General features: G+C 42.6%; 1 protein-coding gene across 1 annotated transcript; it reads right to left on the bottom strand.

Annotated features, from left to right (window-relative positions):
• Nucleotides 1–1,084: 1,084 nt before the first annotated feature.
• Nucleotides 1,085–21,592, bottom strand: LOC114248859 (zinc carboxypeptidase). The gene is made up of 9 exons (XM_089730483.1): nt 21,175–21,592; nt 8,293–8,488; nt 6,467–6,539; nt 5,605–5,758; nt 4,133–4,293; nt 3,664–3,751; nt 2,972–3,174; nt 2,421–2,508; nt 1,085–1,433 (listed from the first exon to the last, which is right to left on the bottom strand). Exons 1-9 carry the CDS (start codon nt 21,590–21,592, stop codon nt 1,249–1,251), a joined length of 1,566 nt encoding a protein of 521 aa, XP_089586609.1. The 3' UTR covers nt 1,085–1,248.
• Nucleotides 21,593–25,858: the final 4,266 nt, after the last annotated feature.

Raw genomic sequence — 25,858 nt, 5'->3', positions numbered from 1 at the left:
CCACTACATAAGTACCACAGTGTACGTCCACTACATAAGTACCACAGTGTACGTCCACTACATAAGTACCACAGTGTACGTCCACTACATAAGCACTACAGTGTACGTCCACTACATAAGTACCACAGTGTACGTCCACTAAATAAGTACCACAGTGTACGTCCACTACATAAGTACCACAGTGTACGTCCACTACATAAGTACCACAGTGTACGTCCACTACATAGTACCACAGTGTACGTCCACTACATAGTACCACAGTGTACGTTCACTACATAAGTACCACAGTGTACGTCACAATATAAAACTACACAAAATAAGTTACTTTCAAAGTAACATAAAAAGGTACACAGATACCAATCTCAGAAACAGACATTCCATTGTTTCAGATGGACTCCAAGAACTCTCTGGTGATACACCATACATGGGCGGCTGGTGCAGAGCGCGCACCGCCTGTCAGTATGGCCGTGTCGGCGCAAATATGACTATTTACCTACTGATCATCAACTAATTACTCTGTGATAAGAAATTGATGTTAAACAGTTCCTTTTATTGTAATTTCAATACTTTAAAACGTGTTTGAAAAACGTGTAAACCCGCTCACGTGTTTGAAAAACGTGTAAACACGCTCACGTGTTTAAAACGTGTCAACACGCTCACGGGTACGAAGCCCCATAAATACGGCCGTGCTGTCTAGCACTGATGGATTCGTGTCCAAGCCGTTGTACTGTACGGATATCTCTGTAACGTTGTTATGCTTCTCATGCAATATACGAAGTTTTCGTGAAGTTCTCGTGAAGTTTTGTTTCGGAAACCCAAACATGAGTCATTCGTCAAGAAAGTGATGACCGCGACGTCAGCGGTGCTGACGTCACACTTTTTACAAACAATACGGACGTCCCTACTCCGTCAAATAAATTAATTTTTAAATAAATTTGTTGGGAAATCTGAGTTTCAATTTACTAGCAAATATGGCAGTATTTCATTACTGTGTAATGTAATGATTGTATCATTTAACCAATGTTACTTAATATGGAGACCCTATTCGCAATCCTAGAGGCCTTTGGGAGGATTAAAAAGCAAATTTATATTTGATAGTATCTATTTTAGTGCTTCTTAAAACTAATACATGAGCATTTCATAATACATTGTGTTTTCTTAAAAACATGCTTTCGGGATTATATTCAAAATTTTCAATATTAACTGTGGTCACAGAAAACTTAGAAAAGCTATTGTCAAAGATATTAATTATACATATCCCAAGTTTCTTGCTTCCTGAACTAAGCCGAGGATCATCTGCGTAACTTCGTCTCCTTGTTCAGAAATCCTTTCAGGAGGCCAGTAGAAGTACGTGCCTCTGAGTTCGTATGTGTAAACTATAGGAGTTCCTAGAGTATGCCGTACCCAATCCATGCTGCCTCCAGACGCTTTATCTGCAAAGTATGCACAATCATGAGATTCACAATGTTCGTATGAAAATTATGATTATAATTGAAGTGAAACTTCTAATGCGACTTCCAACAAGGTTGCGTTAAGCGTTTAACGCTATCATACTAGAAAGAGACAGCGAGAGTGAATGCTTGGCACTCGAACGCATGCGCGTAGTATACGCTGTTACAGGCCAACGCGAGCGTTAGCAACGAGTAGGGTCCAATATTTTAATGAAGCAGGTATTAAAAAAAAAAAATTATTTTCCTATCTATAATTTTAAATTTATATACTATAAATGTTGAAGATGTTGCATCTCTTATACATAGCATTCCCGATTACAAGAGCAATCAAATCGAAAAAGAAGTTTCACTTCATTCACGTGCTTCAAGTTGTACGCGCACCGTTTTTTTATTGTAGTAGTTCGTATCAAGTGATTTTTAGTGTGTACAAAACCTGACACCTGTTCATTAGACGTGCATTGAGTACATTGAGTATGTCTCTATTATAAGTTACACCGATGTGTATTCGCAGAAGACTTATTTCAGATAGACGCGAAAAGATTCTGTCTTAGCCGCCCGCGACGTTTTCTTTAGTATTCGCTGATGCGTGGGCGCCACATTTGGCTCCCGCTCCAGCTAAACAAGATAGCTCGAGAAACTGTTTTTGTCGATTTCAAATCGTAACGTAACGCAGTAAAGTCTATATTATACAGTGATATCATAGTCAAAGTGGTAGACCCGTACATATTTACTGATGGTAGGACGTCTTGTGAATTAGCACGGGTAAATATCACCACCCTGTCTATTTCTGGCGTGAACCAATAATGCGTTTTGAATTTAAGAGTGAGGCAGCCATTGCCTATGATACCTTAAAACTCATGTCGCAATGTGGGGGCATTTTCGTGGTAAGAGTGTCTACAATCTGTACCATAGTTGACCACCTCTAGACTCACAGTACGCTTTACTACGAGTATATCCCTTCCTACTTACACAATATTTCAGCTGCTGTTGCCGGCCCTCTATACTTTGCACCGTTGACAGCGTAACCGTAGTTCAAAGAAGTTTTCCCAATTGTCACCTGTCGATAAAAACTGAGTCAAACAAAACACGGTTTTTATTAGTTTGGTAAAAATGTTACTTTCACTACTACTAACTGTAGTCATCAGTATCAGACGTAGGTCTGATTAACTTTTGATAATTTGCACACGCATCGAAGACCAATGATAATACAAATATTTTATAACTTTGCTATGTTTATTCTTAGTTCTGTTTACGATTTAAGTGTTTTATAAAATCACGCAATATCTTTGTCTTATATCGTGATTTGAACAAGATGGCTTTAGATTTATGTGAAATTGGTATGTGTAAGCAATTTTGAATTGACGGTTGATTCGTGACAATAATAAGGACTATGATTCTTTATCAGGATCACAACTTAACTGCTAGAAGGTAAATATTCATAAAGCGAGAAAAGTATTATAGGTGTTGAATATAACATCAAAGGTCTTCTGACCGTAGGCTATGCGGCTTAAGAATCTTACCAGATCATCGTAATTATCATTGTGTTCTGTTGAATCGGAGTAAGGAAGCAGAAGCATCTGCGCGTCTGAATGGAAAGCGACATAGGCCATCAAGTTCTCAATAGTGGATATGTACTGGGCGAGTGTTCTGGTTTCGACCTCTGAGAAAGGACGCGAGCCACCGTAAGTCTGGTAGTCGCAAGGGTTGCTGCTTGCTCCATGTTCTGACGAAAAATTAATGATTTTTTTTTATAATCAGAGCGTCTACGCAAATCTCGAGGTCCGGTCATCGTTCTCGTCGAACCCGTCGAGACCTTGCGATGAAAGGCTCGGCGAGTAAATTAACCCTCAGACACAGCCCACTGAGTTTCTCGTCGGATCTTCCCAGTGGGTCGCGCTTCCGATCCGGTGGTAGAATCTGCGAAGCACGGCTCTTGCTAGGGTTCGTGTTAGCAACAACATCAAGTTTGAGCCGCGCGAGCTCATCTATCAGTTAGATGAATCTACAATAGCCCCTCGAGGTTACTAAAAGAGGTAGGAAATAAAAAGCAAACTTTGAAATATTTTTGAGGATTTGATTTTGTAGTATTTGTTGTTGTTGCCTCTCTATTAATCAATCAAGCGTGAAGCAGTCACTACTTGATATTCATTATCATTTTAAAAGATTTTGTTCTAAATGTGTGTGTTATAAATAACAAATATATATTATGTACTTAGCCAATTGTAGTCCCAATTACGATTCGGGTCGGCTCCACGGCAAGTCGAAGAAGATTTCGATCTCGTTTTTCTCCACATTCTGTCCTGTTTTTAAATAAAACCAAATTAATCAGAATAGCCTTCTTTACAGCATCAGTATCGGTATCGTCGAGTAACTTCAGCTACCGGAATTGCGTTTAACATGTGATAGTCCAAACGTAAAACAAGCCATTTTTGTTGGACATATCCATTACATACGTGTAAAATTTGAGTAATTTGCTGGAGCTTACAAATACCGCTACGTAAATACACAAATTGGTGAGCAATTTAATTTCGTTGAAATATTTGTAAAAGAATTCAAAATGCCAATAGCTGTATTACATCTAATGTGAAACGTATGCTTCGTGGCTGAAACAGACAAGCCTTCGATACCAAATTATTCCTTAAGACCCGTCTTGACTAGTACCGCATAAAATCAGAACTTACGTAATTAATACTGTAGTGGTAGCCATCAGGATTGACGGTGGGGAAAATACGCCAGTCGAATTGATCTCTCAGTGCTGTGATGTTCGGGTCTAAACTCGTCAATAACTGGTTTATGAAATAGGTGGTCGTAGCTGGAGTGATCCATTCGCGTGCGTGGATACCTGGAAGTATAAAAAAATGGATACGCGATGAATTTCGAAACATGTCACGGATTTTAGGTAAAAAAAAAATCTCCTACCTACGCCGAAAGTTCGGTTTTCGTCCCGCTGTACAGGGAAGAAAGTGTAACTTTTCCTCCCGCTGTACAGGGAAGAAAGTGTAACTTTTTCTCCCTTGGTACAAATGCGCATGCGCGTTAGTGTCTACGTTTGCTCTCACGCACCTAAAATTCTTCGTCATTGTTGTGCTCGGGTAATTTGCAATATTGTGTTTAGTGTAAAAGTGAAATAAACAACAGGCAATAAAATTTAATAGTGAAGTATTAAACAAAGATGAGTTCATCAGACAGTTCTTATTTAATTAGTAGTAGTTTATTTAAAAACTAAAAAACAGTTAAATTGTTTTTTTTATGAGTATGGGGGGGCTCCGCACTCCCTACCCCCCCAGGGCTTCGCTCCTGGACTCCGGCTCGGTACTCCACGAACTTTTGGCCTCGTAGGAGAAAAAATAGTATGTGCACCGCGGGAAAAAAGTTAGACATTTCCTCCTAGGTGTTTGCCAATTTTACACGTGGGAGGAAATGTCCAACTTTTCTCCCTTGGTGCACAATGTACTATTTTCATTATTGTTATAATGGAGTATACGGACCATCAGAGGCTATTGAAGCCCATAATATTGCCAATACCGTCATTCGTCTTGAAAAATGAGATTGAAGCCTCAATGTAAATGTTTAAAAAGGCCGTTTGACACTTCAAAATGAAACGTATGACTGGCAAATTCAGCAGAAACAGGCAGGACGGTTATATCTACCCGTTTGGACTTATCATGCACCCTATTTCCACTAAAAAGTTGCAATTTTATTGAAGTAGAAGATAGCAGAAGATCATATAGTGAAATTAACAGTAATAGTAGTTGAAGTAGATAGATTGAAGGTTATGAATTATTATTACAATAAGAAAACCTCAGATCTCAAAGATAGAAGTTAAAAAAAATTGATCAGACACAAAAAGAACGACACTTCATTATTTAGATTTTTACAATCCTGAGGTTTGATTTCGAAAGTTTAATTGTATAACCGCTGTATCCCGTTTTGCAAATGTGCAATTGCTTCGCAGATTGAGCAGGGGTATAAAAAGACGATTCTAATCCCGGCGGGTCTTGTTATCGCAATGCACCGATTTAGTGCGCAAAAAACACTGCCGCTATTTTCCTTGTGAGTGATAACTTAATCATCTATGAATTGCAAACAATATTTAGACATCTTTTGGTATCATCATCGATGGAAAACACATCCATAATAGCTAGGAACTTACCTGATTCAATAAAGATGACTGGCTTATTCTCATCATCCCCTGGGGTGTTGATTCTTAGACCTTGAATTAGGCGGCCTTCGTATGTCTTACCGCCGACGATCATCTCGGTCCAATGCTCATAAACTTTATTTGTGGTTTGCAAATAGTTGTATATCTAAAAGAAGTTGCTTTGATGTATTTGATGTAGTTAAGCAAGCATGTTTTCATGCTCCGTAGACGAGTGTGGATGTCATAACACCTGGTGTTAAGTGATTACTGGAGACTTATCATAATGTGATTACCCGCATGAAGTATGAGGTCTTAGTTTCTATTTTACAATATAACGAGTTCCTAACCTTTCTACCTAGAACGCATGACCGCATCCACTAGTATAATTAACTCTTTTATGTTTTGCCAGTTTAATTTTTATTATACCTTCCTTCCTTCGTTGAAATATTTCGTGAATATGTGTTAAGAACTAATTTAATTTGTAAAAACAGTATCTATTTACGGGATTTGAACAGCACAGTCGCATTCTTTTATGTGGTTACACTGAGCGTGGGGTGTTTAGGCCACGACGACTTTATAAATTACAATTCAAAAGAATCGAGATTCGGAGCCTCCGATAAGCCGAAAAAAAGGATTTGCCATTCAAAATCCTGAAAATTTCTGGACAAACATAAGACATAAGAGCATTTAAATCCAGGTCCCAAAAATGACATCTTTGACAAAGATAGAATAATCACTTCGACCGGGAACGAACTCGAAGTCATGGTAGAGTGGTCAGATATTAACCACTAAGCCGACGAGGCGACCGAAAGGTTTGTTAAAAAAATGAACATTCATAGTTTATACAATGAATATCAAAACATTTGACACTTACGTCATCAATATCGTAATAAGCGGTCCACGAAAACTCACCATCTCTTCGGAATTTCTTTTCGTTTTCGATAATCCTAAAAATTTAACATTTTCATTTTTTAAATGTGTGCATACACTTCTGTACTAATTATTCTTTATTGTATGGAGTTAATTTAATTTCGTTTGTTATATGACAATACAAGCAAAAATATTTTCCGAAATTAGATACGGAAATTTCTAGAATTGTACCTTCTAAATAGTTTGTTTTAGAATGAATCTGTTGCATACGAGGGCGGCACTGAAACGGGAATTAACGAAGTGACACAACATTACTATTTAAAAATGTATTTATTGCTTTTCGAAGTATTCTCCGCAAAATTTGACACATTTTTCCATACGATGGAACCAATCATTGAAGCAACCATTCCATTCGGAAGTTGGGGTCTCCAAAACAGCCGTTTTGTAGGCGTCCACAGCTTCTTCAGGTGATGAAAATCTCTGTCCACGCAATTTATTCTTTATTTGAGGGAAAGTATAGAAATCATTAGGGCTTAGGTCGGGGCTGTACGGCGGATGGTCTAATAATTCTATGTTTTCTTGCTCTAAAAACTCTTTTGTTCTGTGCGCGGTGTGAGAACTCGCATTGTCGTGATGGAGGATGATGTGGCGGTTGCAGTTCTCTTTACGGAGTTCAGAAACGACTTGTGGCAAACAAATGCTAGCATACCATTCTGCATTAACCGTTCTTTGTCCCTCAAGAGGAATAGTCGTAACATGGCCGGTTTTGGAGACAAACGTGGCCACCATTTTTTTTGCAACACTCCGTGAACGAACAGTTTTTGTTGGCTTTAACTCATTTTCGAACACCAAAACTCGTGACTGGTTTTTTGTTTCGGGTTCGTACGCGTATATCCAGGATTCGTCACCTGATACAATGTTGTATACAGCATTTGAGGATCCTGCGTGGAATCTTTCGAGAGTTCTGACGCACCAAGTAACGCGAGCCGCTTTTTGCTCTTCACAGAGCGAATGCGGTATCCATCGGGAAAACAACTTTTTTACACCTAATTGTTCATGCAAGATTATTTGTATTTGACTCATGCCAATGTCTAAAGTTGCCTGAATTTCGCGGTATGTCACATGTCGATCTTCCTCAATCAGCTTACGCACAGCATCAACGTTTTCTTGGGTGACTGCAGTTTTTGGACGACCTTGACGGGGATCATCACTGAGCTTGACACGTCCACGTTGAAACTCAGCAAACCAGCGATAAATTGTGGTTTTGGATGGGGCTTCATCACCAAATGCAGAAATCATCCGGTCAACACACTGTTTTTGTGTTAAACCACTTCGAAAGTCATAATAAATCGTCGCTCTTGAATTTTCTCGAGTCAATTCCATTTTCTCAACGACTAAACAAGTTTGACAAAACCTCGTGACAAGACCGAGAATCTTTTTTAAAATAAATAAATGGTATTCGATTTTTAAAACCAAGGAGTTTTCAATCAAAAAGATTTTAATATGACAGGAACAATGGAAATATTCCATTCCCGATACTTTTAGTGCAGCCTAGTAAGTTTCGTGATATAGCACTGTACAGTCTACAGGTCTTCGATTGCGAGCCCGCATGGTTAGATAGCACTATCCTGCATAATTATCCTGCATCATTTGATCATTTTTTAAACATCTTTTGATTTAAATCTATTGCTAAAACATCGAATGCAAAATTTTGTAATTTACTACTTCTAGTATCAAATAAACCAAATTAGTGTATGCTGATTGATGTTGTTTCATAATTATATTTACGAAATGCTATAAATATTACTGTTGGTTTGTGAAAATACTAACTTAGAATAATCCTCTATAACTATTCTGCTTTTTAATTTTTCACTTGCTACGGCATCCTCAAACACATGAATAAGTTCGGGAGCCACCATTATTTCGTATTTCGTATCTTTTCTCACAGCGTATGGAATTTCCTGTAACGAAATTGAAATGACAAACCTGTACACAAAAATTATTTCTATAATATATTCTAGAAAGCAGTGAAAAATTCATACACACATTCATACAACCGAAAAAACTTTGCCATTCCTCAACATAAGAGTTAGAACAGGCAAAAAATTAATCATAGAAGCGTTCGAAAATTTGAAAAAAGAAAATAAACTAGAGGTAAAACTATAGATTCAATTAGACGTTTTGTAAAATTAGAATTAATTAACTGTCTTCTATACAGTCAAAAGTACTTTACGAAGCGGGTAATAGTTTAATTGGGTCAAATAGATACAAGAAAAACTCACATGATTTTCGTACATAAATTTGAAAAACCGATTCAAATTATCTTCCTCACCGGCAACTTCAATAACCTTGTAATCTTTATAAGATTTAATTTCATGAACACCAGCCAAACATAATTGTGCAGATACCACAGTAATGAATATTACATACATTTTATTGGCAAGTTTAATTACCTAACCATTGTGTGTGACCCGCAGCGTATATTGCGTTTTATAGTGTTCAGAACGATAATCTATATCTATTTACAGAGATACTTCAAAATCCTTACTTCTACAACGTGTAGTATTATTCAACAATGTTTGTTTGGGTTTTATATAATTTCTTTTTATTTTCTCACAGGTAGGATTATTAACTAGGTACTCTAACCGAACATGATGAGAAATGCGGGAGAGGCGTTTAAAATGGAAAAAAGTTTTGGCTTAGGGATATTAGCGGGAAGACGGTAATCTCCAGCAAGAGCAGCATTTTCGCTTGGAAACAGGTAAAAAAATACAAGTTAGCTTTATCGACAGCTCTCTTTCAGCAACAAAGATAAGTCTGAAGAACAAGATTATATTTGTATATAATATACTTAGATGTACTTAGTTAGGAATACTTAACTACTTAGCCCATTCGCCTGTTGGTATTAAAATCCGGTCTAAATTGACCGCATTTTTAAAGCATTCACGAGCTCTTTTTTAAGGGTAAAATTGTTATTCCCATTTTTCACATCATCGCTTGATTCGTAAGTCTTTCTTAGGAAAGATAGCGATGTGATTAGCAATGGAAACCGAATAAACAAAGATAAGTAGAAGAACGGAAGAAAAAAAAACTAAGAAGTACCGCTAAAAGATCGTTTTTATTTTTTTATAGCTTTGATGGGTGGACGAGCTCACGGCCCATCTGATGTTAAGTGGTTATCGAAGCCCACAGACCCCTATGACGTAAGTGCCACCACCCACATGGAGACATGAGTTCTTAGGTCTCAGTTCTTACAGTACAATCGCTGCATCGCCGCTCAAACCGAAACGCATTACTGCTTCACAGCAGAAATAGGTAAGGTGGTGGTAACTACCCGCGCGGACTCACAAGATATTCTACCATCAGTAAAAGAGGAATTGCAATTTCGATTTATTTATTACGTCCACATCATCTTGTGCCTTTTTAGAAGTGGATAGCTAGCTCCCTCCAATAGTATGCCACAAATGGACAATTCTGTGAAAATATAAAAAAAATGTTATAGGTACCAACCAATACGGGCTTTCAATAAACCCTATAGATTATTGGTTGTTCAAATTATTAATGACTAGCGACCCGCCCTCGCTTCGCTTCGGAAACATTAAAACACACATGAAACAAAAAAAATAAAATAAAAAAAAATAAAAAAAAGTAGCCTATGTTCATCAGGGACAATGTCGGCTTCTAATGGAAAAAGAATTTTTCAAATCGGTCCAGTAGTTTCGGAGCCTATTCGAAACAAACAAACAAACAAATCTTTCCTCTTTATAATATTAGTATAGATAAGAACCATTCATCATGCTAGGAGAACGTAAAGAATATATATTTACTAAGGAAATTTAGAAAAGGTTGATACCTGTATAAGTTTTACGTAAAGCATATCCGAAGTAAATATAGTGTTTATTAAATATATTATATCTATGTGTAGAATCGTGGGCAGCACTAACTAAATACCAACTTTACGATTTGCACACGCAATTATCTGAACTATGTGCTTGTATTGTTGTTGTATAAGCTGCGGGCGCTGTATTAATTTAATTTTTGCTTAAATCACTTTATTTTTATTTATGTACCTAATAGTTAGTTATTCTGCTAATGGGGTAAAGTATTAGATTGCAAGTGCCAGGATTTTTGTTAAAGATATTGGGTTTTCTGGGTACTTAGTGCGAATTTTTTAACCTTCTCGATAGCGTTAAAGTTAACTCAAATGAGTATGCAGTTTGGAACAGCACCCCTGGTAGCAAACGTTGGCAAACATTCCAACTCCATACAGATTTTAGTTAACTTTTACGCTATCGAGCATGTTAAAAAACTCGCATTAAGCACACTGGGTATTCATGATACATGAAAACCTAGAATGTTTTTTGGGACTGTTGAAGTTGTAATAAGAGGCTAAATTGTATTAGTAAGGTATAGTGTTTAGATTTTATTATTTTAGATTAACAGAATTTACGGCTCGCATTTTGTCAGGTGGTTGCTGAATTAACATAATCGTAGAGCGTTTCACGTCGGAGAATGCGTCGGCATTAAGAACTAATGACCATTTCACTCTATTCTGTATTAAAAACTTCCAAAAACTCAAAAAAGATATTGAACTACGCTCAAATGTCTCGCTGATTTAAATGTTTCTTCTCAAACGACTTAACAGAATCTCGTTAGCGACGTAAGTTTGATTAAGAAATTTTGTTTGGGCACGTACTTGCGAACAATTTTTGTTTAGGATCTTTCACACCTTCCGATACCTTTGTAATTTTTATTGTATTGTGTTCGGTCAATAGCTTCGGTAGCAGTCCAAAGCCTTAACCACTCGGCCACCTCGTCATAACGACGCAGTATTTGCGGAATTCCTCCGACAACCAAGCTCACTTCCGAGTTTTTGGCCTTCAAGGCCGATCACGCCGCGAGTTCTCTCGCGGACTCCGTCATGCTCGTCACTCCCGCGTCGTACACCGCAGCCTCCGTCGTGCCTGCCACTCCCGCGTCGCCTATACTGGCGAGTAAAACTCCTGCTTCGTCCGCCGTGGCCACCGTTCCAGCTGCGCGATCATCTGCGGCCTCCGTCGCGCCCTCTAAAACACCTGCACCTGCTCGTAGGTCGCCTGCGCCCGCCTCCTCGTCCTCCGACTCTGACTCGGACATGGAGGTCGACCTCGCCCCCGTCTCATCGACGGATGGATTCACCCTGGTACAAAAGGAAAAGAAGCGTGCCGCGGAGTCTCGAGCTCCCGCGGCCGCTAAAATTAGCAAAACCGCGAACGCGTCACGCCTTCGCCCTCCGACCCTCATCGCTCCTTGTCCCCGTGCCACACCGTCGCCACGTTCGGTGGCACAAACGAAAAATCAGGCTCCTCCCCCGCTGATCCTTCAAGAGAAGGCAGCTTGGGACCGTGTCTCCCTGGCCTTTAAGGCCAAAATATCAATTTCATCAGTGCCCGTAACCTCGCCAACGGGATCTAGATAATAGTGACGACACCAGACGACCATAGGGCCCTCTCAAGCCACCTTCGAAAGGAGCGTATAAGTTTCCACACTTATACGCTTCAGGAGGAGCGTGAGCTCCGTGCGGCATCCTGAAGAAATTAGATGCCGACCTCGTCCAGACCGACCTTCTAGAACAAGATCTGCCGGTCAATTTGGATATGTGTTTGTACGTTTACTGTATTTTTTTTGACTACATTTAACATATTATTTTTTGAAATAATTAACAATAGAGTGAAGTAACTACCATAAGCCTCTTTATACCACACCTGATTGACTTGTAGATGTCACAGAATGTCATAGTCCGCCACTGAACCCTTTGTGTATATAGTCGAATGAATAAATAAAGGGAAGATCTTCCAGCAAGCGGGGTACAGGCATTGTTATATCGACATGAATGTTGTTCGGAATTGGTAGATTTACCTGATTGAATGCCAGAACGCCTCCCTTTCTAAAGGCGGAAATTAAAAGGAGGGGAATTCTTAAAGAGTACTCTTTTCTGTCATCATTACAGAGGAGTGTGTGGAGAGTCATTGACGTGTGTTTTAATTAACAGCTCTGTAACGAGCTCGTAACAGCGCGACGTCGGTTTAGATTGTATTGAATGTTATTAGAGCGACTCGAGTTTTTATCAAAAATGTTAATATTATATTCTACGACAACTATCGCTGTAATTCAATGTCGTGCCACTAAAGCCATTGGCGACATTCGAGTTGTTGTGGCAGCATAACATACGTGCTCAGTCTTCAATAATGAAGCAGTTGATTGTAAACTGCGCTTAAAAGGTTTACAGCTATGTATTTCTATGATACACATCTCCGTCACTTGTAAGGTGACGTACGAGCGAACATGATTTCACCAGCTTAATACGTTAAACTTGAAGTTAAATGAGGAATTTATCGTCTCCTTAATTTAAATAATTTTAACGAACGACTTTGTTTGCGAGTGACGGCTCGTTTGAATATTTGAAATTTTGATGTACAGTGAATTGTTTAAGTTACAATGAGCATTGATAGACATCTGACAAAAAAAATTGGTTGTCTGTAAAGGCGGTGTACGGACGATAGTTTTACGTGATAACGTCAGTAGCAGAAATATTCGAACTGCTGGCTCTCGTCACGCGAGAAGAGAGATAAATGTGTCACGTCAACGCCAGTCAACGTCTGGGCCGAACGTGCCTCTCTTTTTTTTTGTTATCCTACCTAAGCTGATGGTCTTGAGAGACCATATCAGCGTCACTGAGCGAGTAGGTGAGCTCACGGGACTCAAACTTGACGACGTTGTTGCTAACACGAATCCTAGCAAGAACCGTGAATATACCACCGTGAATTAGTCGCAGAATCTACCATTGGATCGGAACCGCGACCCACTGAGAAGATCCGGCGAGAAACTCAGTGGGCTGTCGCGCTGAGCGCGGAACAAGTAATAGATTACTTGTTCCACGCTCTCGCTTAGGTTAGGCTTAGTCATAGTGATCATTTTTCGTGCGTGCAACCGGTGTTCATCGATTTATAAGACGTTATCACGTCAAAGTTCAAAAATTTAAAAAGGAATTTCGAGTTACCTTTTGTTCATGATCTTTATTAACACCCCTATACTATATCGTTCGTTGTAATTGGAAGAACTTTACATAGTTCTTGCAATAGCGCTAAGGTTTCCTTCAAGTGTGCCAGCCCGTGAAAGTTAACAAAAACACTTTCGTAACCTGACAGTGGAGTAACAGGATAACAAACCTCTTTAACCTGTATCCAAACGCTATTCACAAGACAAATATTGTACAGTCCTCACGAATGCGAACGCTAGTCCAACTTCGAGTATCGACATTTCGTAGATAAGGGGACCTTTTGTGCGGTCGTATAACTTGTATACTGTCTCAACAATGTTTGTGTTGATAATGGCTTCAAGATAATTGTCTTTAAAACGTTTATTGTCACTGTGTTATAATAATATTTTACATTTATATCTTTTTTCTATGTTGTACTAGTCTATGTTGTTATAATTTTTTTTTATTGCCCTTTGCCAAGCCTCGTTTGAAGAAGGACAAGTCATGGCGCTCGGGAAACACCGTGGAGGGGAGCTCATTCCAAAGCCGGATGGTACGTGGAAACGCACTGTGGATGAACGCAGTGGCTCCAGGTAGTATGGATGAACTCTGTTCCGGTGGCCGGCGGTGCGTTACTAAAAATGAGATGATGGAATTATCTCAAATAATTCCTCAGAGCACTCCCCACTACACTCCACACTATATATATGGAAACGATGATTACACCTTATTCGATTTACGTATGTGAACAATCACAAGGCTGCACACACAACAAAACCCTTGCATTAGACGCTTTTAGCCGTAACACTAGGAGCAGGCTTAGGGACTCCGGTAACCGTACTCGTCGAACTCGACAAAGAGTTCGACGTGCAACCTTTTTTTTTTTTTTTTTTTTTCTCGGGCCGTGGGCCGAACCTCCTACGAGGTCCCCGCGCCTAGGGGGCGCGCGGGGTATGTGAGACTCAACGATCTGCAGGTGTTGAGAGCAGATCGCGGGCCCAAGGATTTTAGGGCCCACCCACTAAACGACTCCCCTGCACTCTTACACCCGACGTCCGATCTCCGTCCGGGGTCAGAACCCGTTCAGAGTAGTGGGGTTCCCGCGGTCAACACTACAACCAGATACGCGGCGCCACCCCGAGGACGCCCGACCGACGGGTCGTCGAGGCGATAGTCGACGACCAACGACGTCGGTCTCCGCGGTACGGCGGCCCTGCCAGGCCGCCCGGGCGGTGCCGCTGGTGTTCCGGGATACCCCACTGGGCCAGAACCAGCCTGCCGGGTTGGAACGCGATACACCGCCGACCGGGTTGCTCTTCAACAGTATGTTCGGCGACGACAGCGACGACGAAAATGCGGACCGCATCGCAGTCCGCAGCCGCCGACGCGTCGTCCCGACGGCGGTGGCACGGCGCCGAGAGGGAAGAAGAGCTCTCCCTCTCCCGTTCCGCCGCCTCCTTCTGCGAGATGGTGGACTCGCAGAAGTCGAGCATCGCCTGCCAGTATAAAAAAAAAAAACAGCTCAACTATAAACATTATTTAAATTAAATATACTCGCGATACTTTTACTTTACTGGGTTCCCGCTATTTTGGTGTTATTGCAACGGCCATAACTATGAGTAGACTGCGGGTAGGATGTTTAACCTCCCACCCCATATGCGGATTCAATTTGTTTTCTTTTGCGATACAAAAGTAACAACAACTCATTAACAACACGAGTACCACAAGTTCACAGCGTGTTAATACTTATATCACGTTCACATTACGTAGGCAGTTCTAAAGAACTAAAGAATAAAAATAAATGAATGAAAAATATCAAACGAAGCGACTGCGAGATACGAAATGGTGGAGCAATCATCTTTTCACACCGCCAAGCCGTTTGTATTCAAAGTCACGAACGAGGTAACAATTCACGAAAGCCAGTAAAAGCTGTTCAGTGTAATTCAGTAATAGGCGGGTGCGGCCTTATAGCTGTGTTATGTCAACCAAAAAGAATCACCACAAAAATAGTACTTACGAGAATTGAAGTTGCAACGTGTATTAGTTCTAGTTTTTTTTAAGTAGTATCACTAGTATCTAGGGAGCCTTCTGGCTTAACCATGGCTGGTGGGTGAGCTCACGGGGCTCAGACTGAGATAACTTATTAATATGCACCCTAGTAAAAGCAGTGCTTTGACACCGCTGATCAAAATCGCGAACCACTACGAAGATTCGACGAGAAATTCAGTTGATTGTGTCTATGGGTTAAGTTCCACGTCGAAATCTTCGTCGGTTTTGACTAGTTGAACGAGCATGATGAAGAATGAAAGACCGACGACCGACGCTCATCGGCTCGTCGTCTGGGTCGGGTGTGTAATTTGAGGCGCTCACGATCAGAGGGCTATCATACCGCGCGGCTTACTCTAAAAAGGCATACATACGGTGTCATAAGGATACTTATTGTTTATGGGTCTATTTCAGTCTTAATAGCTATTTAAATGCCTTCGACAGATTTCCCGCCCACCCGAATAGAATATATATATATGTCGTGGATAACGACTTTTAGTTGTCGTGGATAACGACTTTTAGTAATATTAAGATGTGGCGATTTCTTCGTGGCTCAGACCTTCCATCGAGGTAGCAGACGTTATTACACGACTTGCGTATGCTGCATTCACGCTTTTGTGGCTTACCATTGCTTAAATTGATAAGCGTCGCAGCAAGAATTTTGCATAACGAGCGAGAAATAAGTCGCAAATGCCTCCATGTGACACTTACTTGTGAAACCCGCGACAACATGATAAGGCACCGCCTTTCAGGGCCCCACTGAAGACCACAATGAACTATGCACCATCCAGTAGACGTTCATCGAGGTACATATCAACCGTAGCGCACCAAGCACATGGATCGGCATCTGTCTGTTCCCGATGAATTTCCGACCCGTGATCTCAGATACCGTTACTGGTATTCTGATCTGCATCATGTTTTTTCGCTGTACTTCGAACATGTTCAAACACGTCACGCCAGTGAGAGTAGAGTCCTGATCTCACTTCTGATGTCGGCACGCGCCAGGGATGGCTAAGCGGTAGTTTCCGTCATCACTCGTATTTGGTTGAACTCAGTTTATAAAAAGTCAATAAAACCTTTTGAATAATAATTATTGAAACTCAACACACACAACCTTCAGAATGACAGGATAAACCGACAGTTTCGTTGCACATACCGACAGACCGACTGACTGACTGACTGACTGAATGACTGACTGTCAGAGACTCACTGACTGAGACGGACGGAATGACTGTCTGACACGGAATGCCACGACTCTTTTTTTTTTTTTTTTTTTTTTTTATGATTGAAAGTTTACTGGTGGCCCGAAGGCCTTTCCAGTTTCACCAGGACAGGTGGGCGAGCAAAGGCTCAGCCAAGAGGGGCGGGATTTGCTAACAACTGCCCGAGCGCCTCAGAAGGAGACCTAACAACTCAAGAGCAATTGTTTCGCGAATGAATCTACTACCGGATCGGAATCGCGACCCGCTGAGAAGATCCGGCGAGAAACTCAGCGGGCTGATGCATGGGTTAGGCTGCACGTCGACCTCTTTGTCGAGTTCGACGAGTACGGTTACCGGGGTCCCTAAGCCTGCTCCTAGTATTAGAGCTGAAGGCATCTAATGCAGAGGTTATTGGATCTGATGGATCCGTAAGGACGTGTCTAGGGCGTCGACGGTGACTGGCTCCTGCATGATCAGGATTCGGGGAGTAGTCAGCGGCGGCAACGATAAGGCGATTATTATGACGCATAGCCTTATCGAAGTATCGTTCCGACGCTGACTTCATGTATTTCCGAATTGATTCGAGGCCCAGGTCGTCGTGTAGGTCAACGTTCCTCACGAACCACGGAGCCCCGACAGCTAACCTGCAAAAGCGGGATTGTAGGGATTGGAGGGTGTCTATATGTGTGCGGGCCGCGTGAGCGAACACCACACTCGCGTAAGTCATGACGGGCCTTATGCAAGTTTTGTAAAGTGTCACCTTGTTCCGAAGGGACATTTTACTCCGCTTACAGATCATGGGGTAGAGTCTACCGAGAATAAACGCGGCACGGTCACGGACTGATTTTATATGCGGGCGGAATGTCATCGATGCATCCAGGGTAACGCCCAGGTACTTGACCTTCCTAGCCCAGGGTATGGGTTGTCTAAAGAGAGTAATCGGAGGTGTGAGATTCCTCCTCCTAATCCGGGAGGAAATCCGTGTGGAGCTTCCCCTCTGAAATAGCACCGCAGTACTTTTCGCTGGGTTGATGTCTATGCGCCATTTTCGGAACCACTGTCCTAGGGCTAGGGCTGCGCTCTGAAGCTTCTTCGCGATTAGGGACTTATTTCTACTAGAATAGTAAACAGTCGTGTCGTCGGCGAATAAAGCTAAATGGGTCGGCGGCGACCGGGGAATATCGTTGACGAAAAAGCTAAATAGGAGGGGTGAGAGGACAGAGCCTTGCGGGACTCCAGCCGCGAGAGGTCGTGGGGAAGAGCGGGTTCCCTCGACTCGATATCGAAAAGAGCGGTTCGACAAGAAGTCCCGTATGATGAGCACGAGACTATCCGGAACGCCCATGTTGAATAGTTTGAAAATCAAACCATTGTGCCAGACTTTGTCGAACGCTTTTGCGACGTCGAAGAAGAGAGCTCCCGTGTATAACGGTTTTGGTCGATTAAGCCCCACAAGAATGTGCTCCGTGAGGCGGTGCACCTGTTGAACGCATGAGTGATTTGTACGGAATCCGAATTGTTCATCGATGAGAATGCCCTTGGATGAGACGAAGTCTCTGAGGCGTTTGTAGAGCAGACGCTCATACAGTTTGCCTAGAGACATGAGGAGGCTAATCGGGCGGTAGCTCGTCGGATGATTTTTTGGTTTACCGGGTTTATGTATGCCGATAACGTCCGCTTCTTTCCACACCGCGGGAAAGATACAGTTCGCCATAGCGGCATTGAAAATAGATGCCAACATCACGATGAGTTGGACGGGTAGAAGTTTAATAACGCGGTTAGATATACCGTCGGAACCGGGAGCCTTGCGAGGACGTAGGTCTTTGATCAAGTCTTTAACTTCCATCGGGGTGACGGGTGGTAGCGCATCCGAGGGTGGCAAGGAGGCTCTGCGTTCTACCTCACTGTTTACTAATTCTACATGAACAGGGTCCACGGATTGAGTGCTGGGCGTGCACTGGGTTTGCAATGTATCGGCCAGCAGCTCTGCTTTTTCATCATCATCGAACGCCGCGAGTCGGCCCGAGAGGCCTACGAGGGGGGGCATAGTTACTACCGTATCCGATTTGAGAGTGCGAGCTAAGTGGTAGTAAGACCTTTGGGAGGGCGCGAGTCTTTCTAAGAAATCAGACCATCTGGCATCTCGGACTTCGGCGATGCGAGACTTTACGTCGCGTTGTAGGGCACGCATTCGAATACGATTATCCACGGTAGGATACCTATCGTAGGCGCGGATCGAGGCGTTCTTAGCTCTAAGGAGTTCCCTAATATCGTCGGGCAATTTGAAGCGGTGAAGGAAGTCCTCCGCTACAACTTGCTTCGATGACCTATCTAATGTCGAGGTGATGTGTGACGTTAAGATGTCTATGGCTTCAGCGGTATCCTGAAGAGACGGGGTAGAGTCCGGGCTAAACGGGAGCGATGGTGGATCAGATTCAGCCAGGCTGATGCCCAGCGTGTGCCAATCCACCACAGTCCTCGTGACGGGAACGGAATCGGGAGCGCGACCGAGCTTCATAACGACGGGACGGTGGTCTGAATCTAACTCTGAAACTACTTCGATCGAGTGTAAGCGCAGAGTTACGTTTTTTAATAACGCTATGTCGAGTATATCCGGGCGATGCGCGATATTTAGCGGGTAGTGAGTCGGGGTTAGCGGAGCGACGATATCGAAGGCGAGATCATCGACTAACGCGTCAAGCCGCCTGCCATTCGGGGTTGTGGTGTGTGAGTTCCACCTGACGTGTTTACAATTTAGGTCGCCCGCCAGAATGACAGAGCTTCCCATGCCGAGCAGCGCCTCGATATCACTGCTTAAAACGATCTTATCCGGTGGAAGATAAACGGACGCGATAACGATCGGCGCGTGTCCAGTTAGTGAGATTCGGCATACTGATGCTTCGATGTTAGAAAGCGCGGGGGGGTCGAGTGGGACGCAGTGCAGGGCTCGTCTATAGTAAATGACGGTACCACCACCACGAGCAGCGAGCCTGTCGTTCCTAACCATGTTATAGTTCGCGATTTTAGGGTCGCGGCGCGCGGGCTTAAGCAGGGTCTCCTGCACCAAAAAGATGTCAATTTGATGGTCACGCAAAAAATCACAAACCTGATCACGTTGATTTGCGAGACCGTAAGCGTTAAAAAATCCTATCGTTACGGATAGGGGCTTTATTCTACTTATGTACGCCATTGATTACCGGCGGAGTGAGGGGAGGACGTACGTATTTAACGACGCGTATACGTCAGCGTATTCTTGCACAACGGCGATGAAGTGTTGTGCAGTGGAGGCGGCGCGAATGGCGTCACCCAAAGCATTAACACGCTCAAAGTTGATCGACTGAAAAAAGTCGATCGCTAGAGCGAGATTGTCGGACGCGGTTGGAGTGCTGGTCGCGGGGGAACGAATCACGGGGGAGGGACGTATCACGGGGGAGGGACGTATCGCGGGGGCGGGACGAATCGCCGGGGAGGGAGCTACAGCCGTGTTCGTGTACGGCAACGGTTTAGCCCAGGCCGAGCCGCTGGGCACCGGCGCCGGCACGAAGGCAGGCTTAGCCTTCGGCACAGAGGGTGCCGTGGCTTTGATGTCAGGGCCGGAAGCTCGGAGGCGGTTTTGGCGCGCGACGCGGCGATTTATTTTAGGTGCTCGGGGGCAACCACGGTAATTCGCGGGGTGACCCTGTGTTCGACACAGGACGCAGCTAGGTGGTTCCGTCGCGGTTTTTTGATCGCGAGTGCAAAGAGTCGTGGCGTGATCGTCCAAACACTTGACGCATCGAGGGCGCGCGTGACAATTACGGGAAGAATGCCCGTACAACTGACAATTGTGGCACTGGCTCGGAGTGCCTTTTTTATGAGGGGTTTCCACGGTGATTCCGGAAAGCCTACAGACCGTTCGGACGTTAAAGATTTGCTTACCCTCGGGGGTAGACTCGAGGGCGACGAGAACCATATTGTATGGCTCTCTCCCGCGTCCTGTGTGCATGCGGTGCACGGAGTTTACGGGTAGGCCTTGTTCGAGTAGGTCGGCCTTTACGAGCTCGGCATCTAACTCCTTGGGGATGCCACGTATGACTGCACGGAGCTCACGCTCCTCCTGGAGCGTATACGTATGATAACTTATACGCTCCTTTCGGAGGTAGCTTGAGAGGGCCCTATGGTCGTCGGGTGTTGCTACTTTTATCTGTATCCCGTTCGCGAGGTTACGGGCACTGACAAATTTTATGTTCTTGGCCTTAAGGGCCAGGGAGACACGGTCCCAAGCAACCTTCTCTTGAAGAATCAACGGAGGAGGGGCCTGATTTTTCGTTTGTGCCACCGGGCGCGGCGACGGCGTGGCACGGGGACAGGGAGCGACGGGGGTCGGAGGGCGGGGGCGCGACGCGTTCGCGGCTTTGTTTATTTTAGCGGCCGCGGAAGCTCGGGACTCCGCGGCACGCTTCTTACCCTTTTGCACGAGGGTGAATCCATCTGTCAATGAGGCGGGAACGAGGTCAACCTCCATATCCGAGTCAGAGTCGGAGGACGAGGAGGAAGGCGCGAGAGCGGCGGACGCGACGGAGGCCGCAGACGATCGCTGAGGTAGAACGGAAGCTGCCGCGGTAGACGCGGGAGTTTTTCGCGGGAGTATGGGGGACACGGGTGTGCTGGGCGCGACGGAGGCTGCGGTGTACGTCGCGGGAGTTTTGCGCGCGCTTGAAGGGGACGCGGGAACGGTAGGCGTGGCGGAAACGGCGGGCGCGGCGGGCACGGCAGAAGAGTTCACGGCGCGTTTAGCTTTGTAAGCTAAAAATTCTGATTCGAGGGCCGGGTATTTCTCGCTTAAGAATTCCGCGAGCAGTGTGTTGGTTGGAGAGAACTCCATTTCTTCGGACTGCCCAGGGGGGGCTGCCCCGGGACTTAAACACGCGCTCGCCTTGCGGCGAGGCCCCTGCGTCGGTAACACTAAATTGGCCGAAGCGATTCTAGGAATTTTAGAAATTTTAGTGAATAGAATAAATAGAATAGAATTAGAGTCAATAGAACCTCTGCACAGTTCCCGGAGCGGCAATGCCTTGCAATTAGGCGCAGGTACAAATTCCGAGAAACACTTGGGCCACAGATGTGCCACGAACAATGATCTATTATCACCGGTAGTCACTTCCGACAAAACACTTGGACGCCAGATGTGCCACGAACCGAGGTCGGGCAATCGAACGAACAATGAGCACGTCCACGCGCGTCGGTTGCTCAAATCGGAATGCGCCACGACTCTGTCCACGTACCGCCATTTTATACTGTGGCGTTACGGAGTCTACCCTTCATTTTGTGATATTTATCAAAACAACATTTCATCATTTAAAATAATAATCAAAACCACCGTCTTAATATTACTAAAAGTCGTTATCTACGACAACTAAAAGTCGTTATCCACGACATATATATATATATATCTTCTGTTGTAACGTGTTGCAGAATATTAAAAAAAATATATTTCGAGCATTATCTAATACCGAAGTGACGTATTATTAAAATCACACATGAAAATTCACCTACGTTTTCTCCTCATGAAGTTGTTTCTTTTACGAGATGAAATTCGCTTACGAGATTGCCTAAGGGTAGGTTAGGTGAAGACGAGAATGATTCCCAGTTTGTAATAATATGCTCTTTACAACCTCCGATGATATAACGAAGTATTTACGCCTCGTTTCAAATAAAAAGGTGTTTTTATACTTGACGATTTTCTGTGGAGTTGTAATTCAGACGACTTTCTCTTTAAAGAAATCCCTTACCCGATTGATAACAATAATTTTTGTTTATTTTTAACATTTAATTTTGTTTTTATTTGTATGGCGCGTTATGAGTACGTCCGGCTAGGTGCCACAGTTCGGCCTATTTTTACTGCGAATCAGTAATGCGTTCCGGTTTCAGGAGTAAAAAAGCCGTTATATTATAAGACTTATTCATTAAGAAGATACAATTTTTTATTTTTTATTGCTTAGATGGTTGGACGAGCTCACATCCCACCTGGTGTTAAGTGGTACTGGAGCCCATAGACATCTACAACGTAAATGCGCCACCCACCTTGAGACATAAGTTCTAAGGTCTCAGTATAGTTACAACGGCTGCCCCGCCCTTCAAACCGGAATGTTGTCTGGAGGTGGGTCGCATTGGCATAGTGATGTATATGAGCTTCAGTAACTTAACGCTTGGTGTATCGTGACCTTGTTCACCCTATGTCTATGCAATGTGTAAATAAAAAGTTCAAGATTCAAGAAAATGTTTTTTTAGCCCATAGCTACGTTTAGCTTACCTAGATTTATTATTTATATGTAAGCATGTATATTGGTATATAAATCAAATAGTTATTTCATATTATATGTGAACCTGCTGTATACCTGCTATATCTTTATATTTTCCAGAACTTCTGTAAATTAAGCTGTTTTAGCGATAAAGCCGCCTATTGTACAAATGTATCTGCTTGTTGACTGTTTTTTAATATCAGTTCTGTTTTGGTTTTCAATAAAGGGTATTCTCTCTCTCTCAAAATTCAAATTATATCCACTATTCGAATTCCATCATAATACGTCACATAATCTATATTTTTTTTTTTTTTTTAATTATGCGACAACAATAAAATGGATACATATATAGAGCTGCTTTCTTATTTAGAGTATTAATATGGACGTGAAGTATCAATCGTAGTGTAGAGGAAATCTGGCCCAAAAACAGAATGGCACTAATGTAATTTTCAAAATAACATCCATATAAGCCATAACACCCAGTCGACGGAAAATATTCCCTTTGTCGTTCAACATAAAGAATATTGTTCAACGTAGAAATTTTTCCGCAAAAAGTATACTAATGGATTTTGTAATTGATACGTCTGTGCTGTCCCCTCGGCATGGATTACATACTGCCCTACATACCGGAAACGAATATTCTCAAAGTTACATAAATAAACAAATAAAGTCTACAATAATAAATACTATAATAACTTCTTTTTTAAATATTTATTGCTTAGATGGGTGAACGAGCTTACAGCCAACCTGATGCTCGGGAAGCACTGTGGAGGTGAACTCATTTCAAAGTCGGATGGTACCTGGCAAAAAAGAAATGCAAAGAAATGAATTTCATTTATATATTTGGTGTAAATATGTAGAATCATTTTATATCCATTAATGTTAGAAGGAATAACAAATGATTATTATTTGATCTAGCTGAGTAGGCCAAGTCATAACCACTGGGTGGTAAGTTCGCATCGAAGCTTATAGATATGATAACATTAATCTCGGTGTCTCAACTACAGTTGTTTCATCTTTTTTTTTTATTGCCCTTGTAGGCAGACGAGTATACGGCCCACCTGATGGTGAGTGGTTACCGTCGCCCATGGACAGACCAGCGGTAGCCATGCCAGGGGCAGAGCCAAGCCGCTGCCTACCGAATTCTTAAACAGAACTTAACTTCTTTAAACAGAATTCTTGAGTGGCTTGCGGTAGAAATAGAAATGATTATGATCATGGTACCTATCCAAGAGAGCTCACACGTCGCACTATCATCAGTATTAAATTTGTTGTACTTATTACCGATGTGGGTAATATTTTCGTACATACATATTTCAATGAATAAATACATTAAGATCAGGTTCATTGTCAATAATTACTGCGCCTAGTTAATAACAATCACTTGTAGCTATTTAATTATTCGGCAGTATAATCAAAAGAAACATCAAAAATATTTCTTAAGCTACGGTTGACGACGGTCTGTGCTAATTATTTCTCATTGACATCTCAGAAGTACCACTACGAAAGACACATAGCACTGTACAAAAAAAAGTGCCGAGGATTTAATGCCCATAAAATGTTTAACTTAAAAGAGGAAAGAAAATAAAACAGCCATTGTAAAAAATTGTCGCCGAGCAATTTCAGGAGAGCGTGTTCGGTCCATCCCTCGCGTGAAATAAAGCCACAGGAAAAATGTTTTCCGCTGAAAAACGCGCGTCTGACCTCGCACAGCCCAGTATGCCTATAAAACATAAAAAACGTTATTAAATAAAATTTAAAAAGAACTCTTTGTCCCAATTTAAAATGTAGGACTAAAAAAAAAGTCATATTTGATAGATAGTTTAATTAATTTCTGTATTCATAATTTGATTGTTAATATTTCATAATGTTTTGTGTGGGTTCTATTGAATATAAATGATAGCTTAAAAATAAAGAGGCGGCCCTTGATGGCAGTCTAGTGCACTGCACCAGTTTTGAAGGGCTACGGGTTGGCAATGTATCGCGTTCCGACCCGGCAGGCTGGTTTTAGTCCAGCGAGGTATTCAGAACACTAGAGGCATGGCCTAGGGTGACCTTGGCGTCCGTGACGATCGAGGTAGATTCGCCTCGATCACTGCGCTGGTCGAGCGTCCTTGGGGTGAGCTGCCAGTCTGGTTGTAGTGTTGACCGGGATGACTCCCCTTTACCTTGGTCAAGAATATAGGAGTGGGTGGATGTGGATGGCTTTTAACATCTTTGGCAGCCATACATACTCCGCGCGTACCCTTGGTTTGGGACCTAACAAGAGATTTGGCCCTTGGCGCAAAAATAACTGATTTTGAGGATTCACTTGTTTTTGTCCATCCTACTACCGGAATTAGGAAGCGTGTTGGCATTCTTTCAGACTATCTATTTTGTTTTTCATTGCCAGTGAATTTTCGGACATTGCTGTTGATTTTTGCAGATCGGTATATAGCGCACGTATATAGGTTTAAAGAGTTGTAGTCCAAGCTTTCATTTAAATACAAGTGAAATGCAGTTAATCGGTTAAACGGTGGGCAGTGGCTTGGCTCTGCCTCTGCCATTGCTGAAGTCCATGAGTGACGGTAACCATTCACCATCAGGTGGGCCGTATGGCTCGTCAGCCTATAAAGGCAATAACAAAAAAAAGCGTAAGAGTTCGTAAAGCATTGCACGCTTACGTGTAACTCAAATATTTATTTTGGTAACACAGTTTTGATACCCCAGTTAAATCATTACTTTCAAAAACAACTAAAAAAAAATCCCGACGCACAATCTATTCGAATAATATGAAGAAAAAAAGTCATCTCATAAAATCAATACAAGTACAATCGATATCGTTAAGTCGTTTGGATCGGCATTCTCGT

This window comes from Bombyx mandarina, chromosome 10 (assembly GCF_030267445.1).
Source record: "Bombyx mandarina strain Sakado chromosome 10, ASM3026744v2".
Classification (NCBI taxonomy): Eukaryota; Metazoa; Arthropoda; class Insecta; order Lepidoptera; family Bombycidae; genus Bombyx; species Bombyx mandarina.
This window is presented reverse-complemented; position numbering and strand designations above follow the sequence as displayed.

Excerpts from the sequence above, each read along its gene's own strand:
- LOC114248859 (XM_089730483.1), bottom strand. The coding sequence starts at position 21,592 with ATGGAGTTCTCTCCAACCAACACACTGCTCGCGGAATTCTTAAGCGAG. Across the intron at positions 6,540-8,292 it reads GTTATAGAGGATTATTCTAA|GATTATCGAAAACGAAAAGA; the intron begins GTTAGTATTTTC and ends TTAAATTTTTAG. Across the intron at positions 2,509-2,971 it reads ATGATAATTACGATGATCTG|GTGACAATTGGGAAAACTTC; the intron begins GTAAGATTCTTA and ends TTTTATCGACAG.